The sequence below is a fragment of the Balaenoptera borealis genome (genome assembly GCF_965194805.1).
Source record: "Balaenoptera borealis genome assembly, chromosome: 4".
In the NCBI taxonomy this organism is placed as follows: domain Eukaryota; kingdom Metazoa; phylum Chordata; class Mammalia; order Artiodactyla; family Balaenopteridae; genus Balaenoptera; species Balaenoptera borealis.
This window is the reverse complement of record NC_138861.1, coordinates 84,529,966-84,550,086: the sequence shown is the minus strand read 5'-3', so window position 1 is coordinate 84,550,086 and position 20,121 is coordinate 84,529,966. Positions and strand designations below refer to the sequence as shown.

General features: G+C 38.1%; 1 protein-coding gene across 25 annotated transcripts in view; it reads left to right on the top strand.

Moving 5' to 3' along the window:
- LIMCH1 (LIM and calponin homology domains 1) overlaps positions 1–20,121 on the top strand; it is a 356,840-nt gene that overhangs the window by 307,623 nt on the left and 29,096 nt on the right. For 13 of the 25 annotated variants that reach the window (XM_082390445.1, XM_082390444.1, XM_082390434.1 and 10 more), the window contains 5 exons: positions 5,853–5,943; positions 7,124–7,287; positions 10,984–11,089; positions 15,626–15,700; positions 16,392–16,432. In XM_082390445.1, coding sequence (XP_082246571.1) covers positions 5,853–5,943; positions 7,124–7,287; positions 10,984–11,089; positions 15,626–15,700; positions 16,392–16,432 — 477 coding nt within the window. The remainder of the gene's footprint in view (positions 1–5,852; positions 5,944–7,123; positions 7,288–10,983; positions 11,090–15,625; positions 15,701–16,391; positions 16,433–20,121) is intronic. The other 12 variants (XM_082390446.1, XM_082390442.1, XM_082390443.1 and 9 more) reach the window with 1 other exon arrangement.

Here is a 20,121-nt window from a genome sequence, read left to right as displayed (position 1 = left end):
TCCTCTCCTGCTTCATATTTCCAATTCATTCCACAAAGATGCTCTCTGGGCTGGTTCACCAGTAAGGTTCTTGTTAAAATGAGCAGCCCAAAGCCAGGTAGATCTGTGGCTAGACCATGTCCCTCTCAAGCCAGGAAACTGCCACCTCCCACCTGTGGCCTCAGGGCTCAGGCTGGCACCAGGGCCAGTTTGGATGGTGTTCTTAGTCAAGGGGATGCCAACTTCCGGCTTAGGCCCCTGTAACCTTTCTGTGCTCTCATTCATTCATGTCCAGGGATCTGTTTTTATTTTCATTCTTGAGACAGTATTACCAGTTGGAGAAGGGAAGGCTTCTCCTCTTTTCAGCTGTAACCAAAGGAAAGTGTGGGCCATAAAACACATTTTCCAGCAAGACAGGTTTGTTTCAGGCAAATCTCTGAGTCCATCAGCACTGGTTAAAACTGCCAATTTTGAACTCATTTCCTTTGAAGTAATGATGTGAGTACAAAAGTAACAAGACTTCAGAATGGAGTATCAGGCAGAAGTTAATTAAACTGGCTTTGGGATTTCCCTTGATTATATATAGTCTATATATATATATATAGCAGACTATAGAAAACCATAAAAAAATATAAACTAGTTATTACTCCAGCCACTCAGAAATTAAGATTTTTTAAAATGTGCATCCTTCTCTTTTTCTCAGTGTATATAAAATATTTTGGGGGGGCTCATGTTATTCAAATTGTGTTGTAACTTGCTTTTCCTCTTAATTTATCCTGAATATTTTGTTAGTAATAGCTTGATTTTGATGACTAGTATGCATTTAAACTAAGCTTGACAGTATAAATTTCATAAATAATGCATCTAACATTTGCTTCCCTATCATGGGTTACATGTTGGCTCTATGTCAGATACCATGCTGGGTCCCTGCCCCCCTCAGAACCTGGACTGGATCAAAAGCCCCAAGATGGGGTGATGGCTGGGGGTGGTCTGGTCTCAAGCTGCCCTGGGAATTGGAGACTTGGCTAACTTGCCCCCTGTCCCGAGAGATCCCGGAGAGTTCTCATCTTCTGCATAATAAATGGATGAGAGGTAGAATGGAAAGGATGAGGTAGAATGGATGAGACGGAAAGGACATGGAAATGGCAGTTTGAATCATTTCAGCAATAAACTTGGGACACTCAGGTTCTGGATTGCATCTTATGGGTCAAAACCTTTAAATACCTGGGGAGAAGTTGGCAGTGGGTGTGACTCCAAGTCCAGATGATGGAGCATTGAGGTTACCAGCACAGGTCAGGGTTCCTACCTCCCCTACCTACTAGCAGTGTGACTCTGGGTAAGTCACTTAGCCTCCTGGGCCTCAGCTTCCTCACCTGTATAAAGGGAATCATATTGGTGCATACTTTACAAGCTTGCTCTGAGGACTAAGGAAGATAATCCACATCAAGTGCTGACATGTGGGAAATCTAGTAAATATTGACCATGGCTACAGTGACAACAGTGTATAACCTTTAAAACATAATTTTAAGGGAAGATAAATTGGGTCATCTGGGAGTTCAGTATTTGAGTGTTAAGCCACATAGAAATGCATCCAGAAACATGAGTATTCTTGAAAATCGAAGTTCTGCATTAGTCATGCATAAGTAAAATATTACTGAAATGAGGTGTGCCAGTAAAATCATCCTTATTGAAGTAGTGCTTGAGGACTTTGTCTCTTCTGCATTATAAATTTTGTCTAGGGCTTCCCTGGTGGCTCAGTGGTTAAGAATCCGCCTGCCAATGCAGGGGACACGGGTTCGAGCCCTGGTCCGGGAAGATCCCACATGCCGCGGAGCCTAAGCCCGTGTGCCACAACTACTGAGCCTGCGCTCTAGAACCACGAGCCACAACTACTGATCCTGTGCTCTAGAGCCCATGAGCCACAACTGCTGAGCCCACGTGCCACAACTACTGAAGCCTGCACGCCTAGAGCCCATGCTCTGCAACAAGAGAAGACACGGCAATGAGAAGCCCACGCACCGCAACAAAGAGTAGCCCCTGCTCGCCACAACTAGGGAAAGCCTGCGCACAGCAACGAAGACCCAATGCAGCCAAAAATAAATAAATAAAATAAATAAATAAATAAAAATTCTGTCTAAAGGACTTCATGAATTATCTTATTTCATTGATTCCAAGGGACACACTTGCCACGTTTGAACATCTCTAAATCAGAACATGTCTTTTTTTTCAGGATATGTCTTATAATCAATAGTGTGTCCTATTTAACAGGCAGTTTGTTTTCTCTCTTAGTAGTACCTAAAATAATACAACTTAAACTTGATGGCATCTAAGATTTAATAAACTATGTCCATTTCTTTGTTCATGTTTGGGCTGGGAAGGCTTTGGCTCAGTTTTTGTAGTTATTTATTTCTGGTCACTGGAAACACCAGTGTTCTCAAGACCATCATTCATCAATATTTAACTGCAAATTTGTTTCCCAGCCTCAGATAGTTTTCCATAATCTAATCCATTTGAGGAGAAAACCGAAAAATCAGTATTTCAGACAGTATTTTATATATTAAAAATCAGTATCTCTGACAGTATTTATATATTAACATCATAAAACAAAAAATACTATGTATTAATATTTCTATGTGTGTGGGGGGGGGCAGTTTAAATTATTAAACCCAGCTTATTCTGTTGTAATACTAGGCTGGTGGGTCTTCAAAGACTACTCTCATGTCAGTTGTTCATATAACAGTGTACACACACACACACACACACACACACACACACAGAGAACATATATATGTAACTTCACTATAATAAAAGAGACTTTGGTTTATTTAACCATTTCCACTCATTAAGTCTCTTAAAGGGCTTCAATTCAGGCTTCTTGATGTATTAAAAAGTTACAAAATCCATTAAGTAGTATAAATATGATGCTTATTTCCTTCCTAGGGTTTTAGAGGTGCATGTTAATTTAATATTATGTTCTTCCAGAATTGATACGTGGTTATCCATCATTAGAAAGTGCTCATCTAGTTATGAAGATGTCAAAACCACCCCATCCTCCAAAAGAAAAAGCATATCTTTGCCACTAGATGCTGTTATAAAATTCTTTAGCAGCTTGAAAGGCTAGTGGCTTAAAGTTTCCTTGTGTCTTTTTTTTTAACTTTGAAAATTTGCACATAATTTTTTTTACAAATTTTTTTCCATTTTTTTATTGTGGTAAAGTAAAACATAAAATTTACTATCTTAACCATTTTTAGGTGTACAGTTTAGTAGTATTTAGTACATTCATATTGTTGTGCAACCATTGCCACCATCCACCTCCAGAACTCTTTTCATCTTGCTAAACTGAAACCCTGTACCCATTAAACAATAGTTCCCCATGGCCCCCTCCCCTCAGACCCAGGCAACAATCATTTTACTTTTTTTTTCCCCTTCACTTTTCCCCCATGCTCCAGCCTCTGGTAGCTACCATTCTACTCTCTGTTACTACGGGTCTGGCATTTTTTAATTTTAATTTTTTAGATTCCAGATATAACTGAGATCATGCAATATTTGTCTTTCTGTGTCTGGCTTATTTCACTCAGCATAATGTTCTCCAGGTTCATGCATATTGTCGCAAATGACAGGATTTTCTTCTTTTTAAAGGCTCAATAATATTCCAGTGTATATGTGTGTATAATATTGATATTTGTGCATATAATAGTAATATTTATATATCAGTATATATGAATAATATATACATATGTACATGTTTTCTTTAGTCATCCATCAACATTTAGGTTGTTTCCATATCTTAGCTATTGTGAATAATGCTGCATTGAACGTGGGAGTACAGATATCTCTTCGAGATACTGGTTTCATTTCCTTTGGATATATATACCTAGAAGTGGAATTGCTGGATCATATAATAGTTCTATTTTAAAGTTTTGGTGAAACTCCATACTATTTTGAATAATGGCTGTACCAATTTACATTCCCACCATCAGTGTACAGTGGTCCCCTTTTCTCCACATTCTCAACAACACTTGTCATCTTTTGACTTTTTTTTTTTTTAATTTATTTTTTGGCTGTGTTGGGTCTTCGTTGCTGCATGCGGGGTTTCTCTAGTTGCGGCGAGCGGGGGCTACTCTTCGTTGCAGTGCGCAGGCTTCTCATTGCGGTGCCTTCTCTTGTTGCGGAGCACAGGCTCTAGGTGCGTGGGCTTCAGTAGTTGTGGCGCACGGGCTTAGTTGCTCTGCGGCATGTGGGATCTTCCTGGACCAGGGCTTGAACCCATGTCCCCTGCATTGGCAGGTGGATTCTTAACCACTGCACCACCAGGGAAGTCCCTCTTTTGACTTTTTGATAATAACAATCCCTAAAAGGTGTAAGGTGATATCTCACTGTTGTTTTGATTTCCCTGGTGATTAGTGATGTTGAGCATCTTTTCATATACATGACTTCAGTTGGCCATTTGTATATCTTCTTTGGGAAAATGTCTATTCAGGTCCTTTTCCCATTTTTAAGTTGGTTTATTTGATGTTTTTTGCTATTGAGTTGTAAGAGTTCCTTTTATATTTTGGATATCAATCCCTTATTGGATGTATGACTTGCAGATATTTTCTCCCATTCTGTAGATTTCCCTCTCATTTTGTTATTTGTTTCCTTTGCTGTGCAGAAACATTTCAGTTTGATGTAGTCCCACTTGTTTATTCTTGCTTTTGTTGCCTGAGCTTTTGGTGCCAAATCCAAGAAATCATTGCTAAGACCAATGCCTAGGAGATTTCCCCCTGTTTTCTTCTAGGAGTTTTATGGTTTGCAGTCATACTTTTAAGTCTTTTATCCATTTAGACATTGATTTTGGTGTATGGTGTAAGATAAGAATCCAGTTTCATTCTTTTGCATGTCAATATCCAGTTTTCCCAACAACATTTACTGAAAAGCCTATCCTTTACCCATTTTGTATTCTTGGTGCCTTTGTCAAAAATTAGTTGACCATAAAAGTATGGGTTGATTTCTGGATGTTCTGTTCCATTGATTTGTGTGTCTGTTTTTATGCCAGTACCAAAGTGTTTTGATTAATGTAGCTTGGTAACATAGTTTGAAATAAGGAAATGTGATGCTTCCAGTTTTGTTCTTCTGCTCAAGATTGCTTTAGCTATTTGGGGTCCTTCGTATTTCCATATGAATTTTAGGGTTGTTTTTTTCTATTTCTGTGAAAAATGCCATTGGAATTTTTATAGGGATTGCATTGAATCTGTAGGTTGCTTTGGGTAATGGGGATATTTTAACAATATTAATTCTTCCAATCCATGAATACAAGATATCTTTCCATTTCTTTGTGTCTTCTTCAGTTTCTTTCAGAAATTATGGGGTGGGGGGGGTGGAATATGAGAAGTTGGGTAACAGAAAGTTGTTGAGAGCCCAGAAAGGGAGAGAACTTCAAGAATAAAATGCACAATACTAAGAGCCACCAGCATCTGTGCTGAAGACAAGCTACTGAGAGGTTAATTGCAACTTGAAAAAATTAATTTTTTCACTAGTGATATGACCCTAAGCCAACTGTAATGGCATTTGGGAGCAAGAGAGTGGTAACTATGATTTTGAAAAATTGATAGTGAAAGGAAGGGAAAAGAGGCAGTCAGAGGAGATGGGGAGGTAGTGGGGTTGTGTGCCCTCATAAGGTGGTTCTGCTTCAGCACTTATGTTCTCCTTCACGGAACGTCTCCTTCCGACAAACCCAGCCTTTCACCACTGGAAATAGAAAAGAGTGAATTCATATAGGCAGCTCACCTCGTTGGCCTAAAAATTACTACTGGAAAAAAGAGAAAGAAATCCTTTACCTTTTAGAACCTTCAAAGGGATAATGTATGCAAGGTGGAAAAATATCTTTCTTTTAGGCAACCACTGAAGAAACTGAAACAAACAGTCAAGAAGATGAGAATGATGGTGAAAAAACAGAAAAAGGGAATACAGAAGTTGCCTCATCAGGTTTGTTTTTATAACAGACTAGTTTTAAGGTAAAGCATGCTAACTCTTATTAAAGAGAATGAAAATAGAAGGTAGTGAATGAGGCTCTGTGACTGGTGTGGTTGTGCTGCCATCTAGTGACTCCTGGGGGAAATTCTGACCAAGTGGTTTATCTTGCTATAGAAAAACAGGAACCCATGCTTTTTTGCTACCTTGTTTCATTTTGTTTTTTTTGAAAGTTTATCTCCATCATCATAAAAGAGTTATATTTCCCCAAATCAATAATGCTAAAAACTGAGGGTTATATTTAACACACAGTAACAACAATAGATAAGACAGATTAAAAATATATCATAAAAATAGATGCTGAAGTGGTAAACCCAATGAATAGTTTGAAAGAATAAAGTAATGCCACAAATATGAACAGTGAGTATGAATAGAAACCCACTCTTCCCTAAAGTAATATTTCTCGATATTTTTAACACATTTTTTTCTTTGGATAAACATGAAAACCTGTCACCCTCTTCTAATACCATGTTATTTTTAAATGGCATTGTAAAGTAAATTAAAAGTCATTACTAAAAATTTTAGCGTATACTTTTTCAAATTAGACTGTACCTCCACATTCTGATATGCCCCCTCAGGTGGTGACTTTTCCACCCACTTTAGACTGTACCAAATCGTTCTTTGTATATCCGAGAACACTTAATTTTCATTGCATTATATTGATTTTAACCACACAATCCTTAACACATTCCAATTATGAAAACATGATGTTAAAAAGGAACATTGTAATACAAAAGGAAGAGTCAGGCTGCCCCTCATTTGGAAAGAAATTTGAATAGAAATTATCTATAAATGTTCACCCATCCAACCCACCTCTCGTCATATTTCCTGTCAGCATTTTGTTTCATGTAGTGTTATTCGTATATAAACTGGGACTCTTATTCAGAACTTAAGTTTTTCATAGTGGGGTTCTTTGATGTGTTTTATGTTGCTTGATTTTTTAATAATATCATGAAAGAGCCTAGAGAATTCTAGTACCTGAAGCTCTTTTGTACCTCTCATCACACTGTAATCCAGCTCTGTGTTGCCTGGGGCAAGATATGTACTCAGTGTACTTCCTGGAGTGGCAGGACCAGCGAGCCTTTATATGGTTTTCATCTTGTTCTTTATGTTTCTGAATGTAACTCCATTTCAGAGCCACAGTATTTTACATCAACTGTGACTCGATCCAGCCCGACCGTGGCCTTTGTGGAGCTTTCCTCCAGCCCCCAGGTGAAGAACGAGGTGCCAGAAGAGAAAGACCAGAAGAAACCGGAAAATGAAATGAGTGGAAAGGTGGAACTGGTGCTGTCACAAAAGGTGAGGTGGACTAAAGCCGTTAAGTCCATGATTCACGTGGCTTCATGTTGCTGCCGACTGCTATGGTGGCACCATTTTGTAATGAAGATTTATTTTCTCTCCTGATCTTGTTTCCTACCTTTGATCTGTATTTTTTTTCTTAATACAAATGTAATGCATGTTCATGGTAAAAACAAAAAAAATGTAACTACATAATAGAAAGATGTCTGTGTTAGTCCACTTGGGCTGCTATAACAGAAAACCATAGACTTGGTGGCTTCATAAACAACAGAAATTTATTTCTGTCAGTTATGGCGGCTGGGAGGTGCAAGAGCAAGGCGCTGACAGTCAGCGTCTGGTGAGAACCCACTTCCTGACTCACAGACGGCTGTCTTCTTGCTGTGCCCTCGCTTGGCAGAAGGGCCGAGGGAGCTCTCCTGAGTCTCTTTTATACCATCAGTAGTCCCATTCATGAGATCTCCACCCCCATGACCTAATCACCTCCCAAAAGACCCAGCTCCCAATACCATTACCTTGGGGGGTTAGGGTTTCAGCATATGAATTTTGGGGGGACACAAACATTCAGCCTATAGCTATTTATTTTTAATGTCTATTCACAGTGATATGCATGTAAATATGTAACAAATCTATCAAATAATATGTGTAAATATACATAAAAATAGAGAAATAAAAAATAGAGAAATAGAGCAAGAGAGAGAAAACATCACTGAAACCTACCTCTCTGTTAATAATAAGTGGTATATATAGTCTTTCAACATCTTTTAAAATTTATTTTAAATGGCTAATTTTTAATTATGAAGAATTATATACACTTAAAAGAAAATTGTAGTATAGATATCTGTTATAAAGCTTTGCAGTTAGGTTTTAGTTTGCCGTGCATGAGCTTGCTTATTTGTAACTTACTCCATATTCTCTTTCCGATATTTACCTGTTTTACAGTAATGGTACTTCTGATGCCTCTGAACTTGAATAACAAGGAAACTAGAAAATTATTATTCTGATATAACGGGTTTTAACATCTTGTTTCTATTAAATTTCTTCTTTGTTTGGAGTCTCATCTCTTTCATATTAATTTAGTTTGTTTTCAGGCACAGTCTAAAAGTCATCTTTTGTACCTGTTGTCCTCAACCTCGGTTACCCTTTAGAATTTAATACATACCAGGTCATATAAATCTCAGTCTCTGGGAACAGGGCTCAGGCATCTGTATTTTCAAAAGCTCCCCAGGTGATTCTGATGGGTCACCAAGATAGAGAACAACTGACTTGCGTACTGGATACTTTATGTGATGATATTCCAACTTTAAACCTAAATTTGGATTTGACTTTAGAGTGAAAAATTTACCACTTCTAGTTCTGGTTCATCTATCATCTACTCAACCAACAGTGGCTGTGCACCTACTATGTGCCAGGCACTCTGCAGACACTGGATATTCAACAGTGAATAAGACACAGCCCCCGGCCTTAAGATGCTGAGAGTGCTGTATGCCTGGTGGAGCCCAAAAATGCCTGCTTCCCTGATGCCTTTTGGGGATTTCAGACTCTAGCTACTCCCCCATTTTTATACATAGAGAATTAAAAAATGGTCTGGAGGTCTGAACAGAAGAACCTAACTGTAGGAAAAGCGTTGGGGGCAGACAGGATTTCCTGCCTTTGCAGGTTGTGCCTGATCTACATTACACTTGTAATCTATTTATTTATTCTTCTTGCAAATTGAACTTTTTTCCTATGTAAATATAAAATGAAAGGAAAACTCTGTAACATTGCTAGAAAAAATATTTTTAAAATCAAACAAAATGAATACCATAACATAAAAAATATTCATCTGCATTCCTCATCTGTGTAACCTCGTCTATGTGACCCATCTTTGGGCCCCCAGTGTCATGGCTACCCTACTATGGAAAAAATTGTTTTCAGGGGTTCTTAACTCTGTGTGTATGTGTGTGTGTGCACACGCGCACGCTGCACGTGTGCCCACACGTGTACATGCACCATGGACCCTTTGTCTATCTGGTAAACGTTATTCTCAGAATAATATTGTTTAAACCATAAAATACGCAGCATTACCAAGTTTTCCTTGGTATCAAGTAGTACGAAATATGTATAACCACATGACTTCTTTTCTGTGGACTCCAGGTTAAGAATCTCTGCTAGATGATTAGCAAATGGAATAATGGTCTTTGAACCCAATGCTTTTCACACCATGTGAATTTCTCCTTTTCTCCTTTCGCTACTTTACAGTTAACTTTTAGAGAAAGAAAGAAAGAAAGAAAGATGATGACAGTGGTTGCAACAGCTTTTATTTTCTGACTTCACTTGAGAGTGTTACCTTTATAAAACAAAGTACCAATGCACACAGGCTGACCTTTTACATAGTGGGTATTTTGAGCATTTCTGCTGAGATTAACTTTTTCATTTACAACCAGGCATTATCTGAAACATATTTTTGTCAATTCCACTGTGGAGGAAATGGTATGAGCTTAAGATTCGAGGGTTGTCAACTTTGGTAAATCTAGGCCTTAGGTTTTGCTGCATGTTTAACACTGAAGTTCATTTGGACATCTGGTTGACCTCTGTAATGCAGAACAATTAACTATTTTCTTCAAGATTCCATTAGGGTTGAATATATTATTCATCAAGAAAAATAAAATCTTACTGAGGAGAAATTCTAGACATTAAATCATCCTGAGGACCAAATAAGAGATCAGCTTATGATGAAACAAGTGCTCTGGAGCCTCTCTCGCCCACTGGCCATAAAATTAATCTCTTCATGGCCACCAGCCAGTGAATCAGAGAAGATTCTGTAAGCAGCTAAAAGGACATCGGAACTGATACAACCACACTCCTCATTCCGATCTCTGCTCAGAGTCTGTTGACTCTTTATTTTGGTCGTTAGTTTGGTTATCTGGTCTTTCAGCAATCAGTTGATTAGAAGCAACAAATCGGAAGGAGGGTGTTCTACCAAAGGCCCTTCCGATTGGGGAGAAATAAAATAAAATTAAATAGCAATAAGAAGAAAAATCTGTTTTTACAAAGCAAACATAAGAATTTTTAAAGCCTGTAATTTTGGATCTATTTACCATAAGGTCATGTGGTCTAACATGCCTCAAAAATCCCCTAAGGGCATCATCGCTATGGCACTGTTTGATATAATGGTTATTTACAATAATGCTTCTTTGCCAACAGGCACAGTATATTGTCTTTAATGTACTTTGCGTAAATTTGTGTGTGGGGGGGGTATGTAGTGTCTCAAGAATAATGCCCATTAGAAGGTAATATTACTTTAATATTTAATACTTACATAATAAGATTTTTTAAAAAATCTTACGTGGAACATCTCACTTCCTGACATTACAAATTCAGTATTATGTAGTACCAAGAAGAGAAACTGTGATTGATCCCAATAAGAAAATGAGACAGAGTGATGTATTATCTCAAAGATGGAATATTGTCCTCTGAGTTTGAAGAAACATGATCATCAAATTTTTATGCTCTAGTTTGATTTCTCTGAAAAATTGACCTCTATATTAATGTAGAAAAGCATGAAGGGGTTTGGAGAAGGGGCAAAATTTTCCATTTACAATTTAAATGTTTGGACTTATTGACTTATTGTAGCCATGGATCCTTAAATTTTATTTCACCTGTGCATTTATTAATGGACAATACTTGTAATATTTATGTCTGTTGCCCATGATCCAGGTGGTAAAGCCAAAATCTCCAGAACCAGAAGCAACCCTGACGTTTCCATTTCTGGACAAAATGCCTGAAAGCAGCCAATTACCTTTGCCAAATCTCAGTTCTCAAGGTAAAAAGATAGAAATGTTTTGTTTTAGTTCTACGTGTTCTGCTGGGCCCATTTGTAGTGAAATAGTCTTCATTTTCAAGGCAGATTACTTCCTTTATGTTGATGTACCTTTAGCCATCGGGTTTGCCGGAGTCCATGATGGCTGAATTAATCACTTCAGAATGGAGGTCTGGAGCTACAGTCTCTATTTGGCTTAGCCAGGAACCCCAGCTGCCAAGACCGTTTTGTCAGCCAGGCACAGTAGGCACAGTAGGGCCTATACAAGGATTTGATACCTGAAAATAATTTTTATTGGCTCTTAAATATTTTAAAAATTACAAAATAAAAAATCAATAACTTTAATAAAGAGTTTATGATCTTAATATTATGTCAACTTCATTAACTGTTAATTATCTAGTCTTCCTAAAATACTCATTTAATTTGACAGTGATTTTGGAAGAAAGTCAGATTTTCTTGCCCCATAATAGTTCCTGGCTGTGCATGATGATTACCAAGAAACATTCATGATCATAGGTTAAACGTGTTACTCATAGCCAAAAACTTTAATCTTTCCAAAAATTCTTTATAGTTAGAATATATAGTTATATGGAACACATATATATAGGCTGAGGATAAACCTTAATATATTTCATATGTTTGATACATTTTATTTTTTTTTAACAACTTTATTGTAGTATAACTGCTTTACAATGGTGTGTTAGTTTCTGCTGTATAACAAAGTGAATCAGCTATATGTATACACATATCCCCATATCTCTTCCCTTTTGTGTCTCCCTCCCACCCTCCCTATCCCACCCCTCTAGGTGGTCACAAAGCACCGAGCTGATCTCCCTGTGCTATGCGGCTGCTTCCCACTAGCTATCTATTTTACATGTGGTAGTGTATATATGTCCATGCCACTCTCTCACTTTGTCCCATGTTTGATACATTTTAACATGTTTGGTATAATGTAGGGAGGGATGGCCTCAAAAAATATGGGAGTTTAGTGCCTATGAAGGTCTTAAAATGGCAATGGCCACTGCAAACTCCCCAAGTACCTTTAGGCCATGTATAGGTTGTGAATTCACCCCTTTACTCTTTAAGAGCCCAACTTGAATCCCTTTATCTTGGTAAGAACCCCAGGCGCCCACAACCACCAGAAAGGAGCCTGAGGGATGTGAACGGTGGGGGGATGGGTCCTGAGGATTCCACGATCCGTAGGGACTGTGCTTCACAAGAGACAGACCACCGGGCTTTACTGGTATGAGTTCTCTCTCTTTACTGATGTGATGTGAAAACGGCTAGAGTTCAGGAGGCAAAAACTATAAGGTTTCTTGTTTTTCTTTTTTAATGTGCTTTCCCCAGTACACTTTATAGATCTATCAGTCCAGGCAAAGAGAGGATGTACAGGGTCATTGTGGCTGGGGATTTATTGTTACTTTTCTTTTCAAGGATGGGCAGCTCTTTGGCAGAATGCTATTTGGCTTCCATTAGTCTTTGTTGACGGCTGGGAGATAAGTTGGGCTCTATCTACATAACAGGAAGTACTCGGGAGGGAATTAATTGGTACAGGTACTGATGATCACTAGCTTCTTAATGTGGAAACAAGTTCAATACTGTCGTCAAAGCATTTGATTTAAATTCGTCAGCCCTACTGTCCTGAAGGGAAGTGACAAAAGTAAATTCTCCTAACTGGGCCAGCAATTGGTCACATTTAGATTTTAATTCTGCCCTATTTCTAGCACTTTTTAATTGTGTATATAAGTAATATAGAGAAGAAATAGATATTTTAAGCCATATTAATTAGTTTTATTGTCTTAGGTATTTTTACATCTAATTATCTGTTGTAAGGCATTTCGGTTTTGTAAAATGTGCTGTTGAATTAAGGGACTTTACTTCATGCTTTATCTAAGGTGAATGAAAAATAAAATTCAGTGACACTAGAGCATTTCCAAAATCATTCTTCAAGGTGGGATTATATTTGTCATACACCCATTCCATACTCTTGTCTGGCTCATGGAAGCTGTAATTACAGCTGCAGGCTCTGGAGACAGAAGGCCTGGCTTCAAATTCTGGCTCTTCGAGTTCTAATCTGCATGATCTTACCCATCAAGTTCTCTCTAATCTCTAACTGTCACCTGTAAACTGGAAATAATAACAGTACCAACCTCATAGGGCTGTTGGAAGAATTAAATGAGATAAACCAAAAAAAAAAAAAGCATTTAGCTCAACACCTGACCTAGAATAAGCACTACAGTATAATCTAGTAGCTGCAGAATAGTTGCAGTAAGAGTAGAAGTATAAAGCAAGGTGCCAGGCAGGAATAAAGCATTCTTAAATGCTCTCCTTAAAATAGGAGTATTTATATTATAGAGACATAGCAGTAATTTTCAAACCTGAGATGTGGCAGGGTCTCCTGCAGGGTTAATTAAAACACCACTCTCTGAGGGTGTGGAAAAAAGGGAACACTCTTGCACTGTTGGTGGGAATGTAAATTGATACAGCCACTATGGAGAACAGTATGGAGGTTCCTTAAAAAACTAAAAATAGAACTACCATACGACCCAGAATCCCACTACTGGGCATATACCCTGAGAAAACCATAATTCAAAAAGAGTCATGTACCAAAATGTTCATTGCAGCTCTATTTACAATAGCCAGGACATGGAAGCAACCTAAGTGTCCATCATCGGATGAATGGATAAAGAAGATGTGGCACATATATACAATGGAATATTACTCAGCCATAAAAAGAAACGAAATGGAGTTATTTGTAGTGAGGTGGGTGGAGTTAGAGTCTGTCATACAGAGTGAAGTAAGTCAGAAAGAGAAAAACAAATACAGTATGCTAACACATATATATGGAATCTAAGGGAAAAAAAAATGGTTCTGAAGAACCTAGTGGCAAGATGGGAATAAAGACACAGACCTACTAGAGAATGGACTTGAGGATGTGGGGAGGGGGAAGGGAAAGATGTGACAAAGTGAGAGAGTGGCATGGTCATATATACACTACCAAACATAAAATAGCTAGCTAGTGGGAAGCAACCGCATAGCACAGGGAGATCAGCTCTGTGTTTTGTGACCACCTAGAGAGGTGGGATAGGGAGGGTGGGAGGGAGGGAGATGCAAGAGGGAAGAGATATGGGGACATATGTATATGTATAACTGATTCACTTCATTATAAAGCAGAAACTAACACACCATTGTAAAGCAATTATGCTCCAATAAAGATGTTAGAAAATAAATAAATAAATAAATTTTAAAAATTTTAAAAACACCACTCTCTGGACCCCACCCGTACAGCGTCTGATTGTGTAGGTCTGGGCTGGGCCACAGTATTTACATTTCTAACAAGTTCCCAAAGGTGATGGTGATGCTGCAGATCCAGGGACCACACTCTGGAAACCACTGGCTTGAAGTATGTGTTTAAATTGTGCACCAAAAACATCGCTGGTAGATGTAAAAATAACATTAATGCTTGTTTGGAGTGTATAAAGTTCCTATCTTTCAAGAAGCAAAAGGCCTCTAATAAATGTAGTCTTAAGAGACATGATTTGTCTTTAATTGGGGGTTGGCGGGGGAGTATAGGGCTTTGCCCAGCTATAAAAAGTCAGCATACATTTAAGTGACTGGTCAGAGGCTGCACATCAAGTCCAAAGAAGCTGTAGGTTCAGGATCAGGAATCCTGGAGCCATACCTAATATTCTCTCCCCAGGACAGTGAGGACGCCATCATCTCCACCAAGTCGTCTGTTTCTCGACTGCTCAGACAGGCTACTGCAGACGTGCTGGGGGCCCTAGTGGTGCTCCACAGATTTCCCTCAAACATACGCATGTGCATAAATAGTCTTTGAATACTCTGAAAACATTCATAAAATAACATTTAAAGAGGAAAGATTTCCTTTTCTCAACTGTCTCCCAATAGTAGAAAGATATCTTGAATTGATGTTTCAGGAAAATATGTGCACATTTTTAAAACCGATGTCTTTATTTGCATTGAGAATGATGACAGATGAGCATAGCATATAGGTTAAGGATGCAAATGCTTGCCTTCAGCTTCTGTCTGCTTGATGCCACCCCATGACAGATACACACATACACATCTTTTTTACTACACACGTATATAACTGCCACCACAGACTTCCATAATAACATTTATAAAGGGTGTAAGAATAGTTGAACTTATCTCTGCTGTCTTTTGTACTTTTCTAGTGCTTTCCAAAAGCAATGTAAACTGTGCATTTTGCCCTTACATCACACATCATCCCATCATTTTGAGATTCAGCATCTTCACAATATCACCTTTAAGTATGAGCTCCTAAACTCCCACCCAACACCAAACAGTAGCATAAACTGGCCTATCTATGGACTTTTGTCCACATCTTCGGGTTTTGTGTGCATTTTATTGAGATATTTTGTACTTTGGATTCTTTCACTCTCAATCCTTGTTCTGATGACAGCCGAACCTCCATTAGTACTTGGGAGTGTGGTTCTGTTCAAGTCTCAGCCCTGTTTTCATGGTTTTCTATTTGTTCTGTTCTGCCATCTGATCTAGAGTCGCCTGGCACTGCCAGCGTTCTGCTGAGAGTTCAGAACTCTTGGCGACGTTCCCAGTTTTTCTCCCAGTCAGGTAAAATGCATACTGGGGAGCTCTATTTCTTTTTTGCAAAATCCATGTTGTGGGCAACCAATTATATCTGGTACTTTTCTTCATTTCTGATTCCAGGGGCACACAGTTAGCAAAGAGCTGGTTCATTGATATCAGTACCAGTTATCAGTACCAAAATTGGGGGAAATTCGCAGAATTTTACTTTGATTTTGAAAATCCAAAGAAATAATATTCACCTCTTTCTTTAGGGTCTTCTTCTTCTTTTTTTTTTTTAAACAAAGATTAGAAGCATTTACCTGGAACTGGTAACGGTCCTCTTGTTAACTGTGTCACCTTCTCTACTTCCTGGATGACATCTGGCCTCTCTCTGTGTGATCCTTCTCTGTGTCAGACAGTGAGGGAACTGGTCAGTCAAGCCAGAGTGCAAGGTGCCTTAAAACGAGCACTCATAGGAATAGATTTCGCTTCCTATAATCTAGTACCTGGTGCTAATTGATGTGATCAATCATATTACACTGGTCATAACTTCTCTTGGTGATGGGTACAAGCTGCTTCAGGGGTCTGCTTTATCATGATTTTCTAATGCTCTTGGCTAACCAAAAAAAGTTGGTTTGAAGCTGACATAGGAACCACACTCCACTGAGATGATCAAAAAAGAAAGACAATTAGAAACTACTCACATTGTGATCTTTATTCCTTTCTTTCTGTACAGTGGATACTCCAAGCAGTGAAAAGTCGCCTGTAACTACACCTGTAAGTAATTCCTATTGAGGAATATGATCATGCATTTAGTGTGATTTTAATTTATAAGGTATTTGATTCACTTAAAGGGGATTCAATCAAAAACGGTCTCCAAACTTTTGATTGTAAAAGAATATTTTTGTCGGATATAATGCTGTCAGTTGAATCATGGCGAAAGAGATGGGTTAGCATTTTGCAGAGCTGTTATCATGCCTGGAAGCAAAATGGTGAGTCAGGAAAGTAAAATCTAAAAGAAACAACCAAAATGAATGTGACATAAGGAATTAGTAATAAAATATGCAACTTCTGTAGACATTCAAAATCAGCTTTTTAAATGAAGACAATACTTTAACACAGCGTACCATTGGCAGACAGGGCCCAGCCTGGACTTTCTCTGGGAGACCCATGCTGTCTGGATTATATTCCTTCTCACAATCAGTATCTTGAATAATATATATTTTTTAACATCTTTGTTGGAGTATAACTGCTTTACAATGGTGTGTTAGTTTCTGCTGTATAACAAAGTGAATCAGCTATACGTGTACACACATCCCCATATCTCTTCCCTTTTGTGTCTCCCTCCCACCCTCCCTATCCCACCCCTCTAGGTGGTCACAAAGCACCGAGCTGATCTCCCTGTGCTATGGGGCTGCTTCCCACTAGCTATCTATTTTACGTTTGGTAGTGTATATAAGTCCATGCCACTCTCTCACTTTGTCCCAGCTTACCCTTCCCCCTCCCCGTGTCCTCAAGTCTATTCTCTACGTCTGTGTCTTTATTCCTGTCCTGCCCCGAGGTTCTTCAGAACCTTTTTTTTTTTTAGATTCCATATATGTGTGTTAGCATATGGTATTTGTTTTTCTCTTTCTGACTTACTTCACTCTGTATGACAAACTCTAACTCCACCCACCTCACTACAAATAACTCGATTTCATTTCTTTTTATGGCTGAGTAATATTCGATTGTATATATGTGCCACATCTTCTTTATCCATTCATCTGTCGATGGACACTTAGGTTGCTTCCATGTCCTGGCTATTGTAAATAGAGCTGCAATGAACATTGTGGTACATGACTCTTTTTGAATTATGGTTTTCTCAGGGTATATGCGCAGTATTGGGATTGCTGGGTCCTATGGTAGTTCTATTTCTAGTTTTTTGAGGAACCTCCATACAGTTCTCCATAGTGTCTGTATCAATTTACATTCCCACCAACAGTGCAAGAGGGTTCCCTTTTCTCCACACCCTCTCCAGCATTATTGTTTGTAGATTTTTTGATGATGGCCATTCTGACTGGTGTGAGGTGATACCTCATGGTAGTTTTGATTTGCATTTCTCTAATGATTAGTGATGTTAAGCATCCTTTCATGTGTTTGTCGGCAGTCTGTATATCTTCTCTGGAGAAATGTCTATTTAGGTCTTCTGCCCATTTTTGGATTGCGTTGTTTGTTTTTCTGATATTGAGCTGCATGAGCTGCTTGTATATTTTGGAGATTAATCCTTTGTCAGTTGGTTCGTTTGCAAATATTTTCTCCCATTCTGAGGGTTGTCTTTTCGACTTGTTTATGGTTTCCTTTGCTGTGCAAAAGCTTTTAAGTTTCATTAGGTCCCATTTGTTTATTTTTGTTTTTATTTTCTTTCTCTAGGAGGTGGGTCAAAAAGGATCTTGCTGTGATTTATGTCATAGAGTGTTCTGCCTATGTTTTCCTCTAAGAGGTTTATAGTGTCTGGCCTTACATTTAAATCTTTAATCCATTTTGAGTTTATTTTTGTGTATGGTGTTAGGGAGTGTTCTAATTTCATTCTTTTACATGTAGCTGTCCAGTTTTCCCAGCACCATTTGTTGAAGAGGCTGTCTTTTCTCCCTTGTATATTCTTGCCTCCTTTATCAAAGATAAGGTGACCATATGTGTGTGGGTTTATCTCTGAGCTTTCTATCCTGTTCCATTGATCTATATTTCTGTTTTTGTGCCAGTACCATACTGTCTTGATTACTGTAGCTTTGTAGTATAGTCTGAAGTCAGGGAGCCTGATTCCTCCATCTCCATTTTTCTTTCTCAAGATTGCTTTGGCTATTCAGGGTCTTTTGTGTTTCCATACAAATTGTGAAATTTTTTGTTCTAGTTCTGTGAAAAATGCCATTGGTAGTTTGATAGGGATTGCACTGAATCTGTAGATTGCTTTGGGTAGGATTTTCACAATGTTGATTCTTCCAATCCAAGAACATGGTATATCTCTCCATCTGTTTGTATCATCTTTAATTTCTTTCATCAGTGTCTTATAGTTTTCTGCATACAGGTCTTTTGTCTCCTTAGGTAGGTTTATTCCTAGGTATTTTATTCTTTTTGTTGCAATGGTAAATGGGAGTGTTTCCTTAATTTCTCTTTCAGATTTTTCATCATTAGTGTATAGGAATGCAAGAGGTTTCTGTTCATTAATTTTGTATCCTGCTGCTTTACCAAATTCATTGATTAGCTCTAGTAGTTTTCTGGTAGCATCTTTAGGATTTTCTATGTATAGTATCATGTCATCTGCAAACAGTGACAGTTTTACTTCTTCTTTTGCGATTTGGATTCCTTTTTCTTCTCTGATTGCTGTGGCTAAAACTTCCAAAACTATGTTGACAAATAGTGGTGAGAGTGGACGACCTTGTCTTGTTCCTGATCTTAGTGGAAATGGTTTCAGTTTTTCACCATTGAGAACGATGTTGGCTGTGGGTTTGTCATATATAGCCTTTATTATGTTGAGGTACGTTCCCTCTATGCCTACTTTCTGGAGGGTTTTTATCATAAATCGGTGTTGAATTTTGTCAAAAGCTTTTTCTGCATCTATTGAGATGATCATGTGGTTTTTCTCCTTCAGTTTGTTAATATGGTTTATCACATTGATTGATTTGCGTATATTGAAGAAACCTTGCATTCCTGGGATAAACCCCAGTTGATCATGGTGTATGATCCTTTCCATGTGCTGTTGGATTCTGTTTGCTAGTATTTTGTTGAGGATTTTTGCATCTCTGTTCATCAATGATATTGGCCTGTAGTTTTCTTTGTTTGTGGCATCTTTGTCTGGTTTTGGTATCAGGGTGATGGTGGCCTTGTAGAATGAGTTTGGGAGTGTTCCTCCCTCTGCTATATTTTGGAAGAGTTTGAGAAGGATGGGTGTTAGCTCTTCTCTAAATGTTTGATAGAATTCACCTTTGAAGCCATCTGGTCCTGGGCTTTTGTTTGTTGGAAGATTTTTAATCACAGTCTCAATTTCAGTCCTTGTGATTGGTCTGTTTATATTTTCTGTTTCTTCCTGGTTCAGTTTCAGAAGGTTGTGCTTTTCTAAGAATTTGTCCATTTCTTCCAGGTTGTCCATTTTATTGGCATATAATTGCTTGTAGTAATCTCTCATGATCCTTTGTATTTCTTCAGTGTCAGTTGTTACTTCTCCTTTTTCATTTCTAATTCTATTGATTTGAGTCTTCTCCGTTTTTTTCTTGATGAGTCTAGCTAATGGTTTATCAATTTTGTTTATCTCCTCAAAGAACCAGCTTTTAGTTTTATTCATCTTTGCTCTCACTTCCTTCATTTCTTTTTCATTTATTTGTGATCTGATCTTTATGATTTCTGTCCTTCTGCTAACTTTGAGGTTTTTTGTTCTTCTTTCTCTAATTGCTTTAGGTGTAAGGTTAGGTTGTTTATTTGAGATGTTCTTGTTT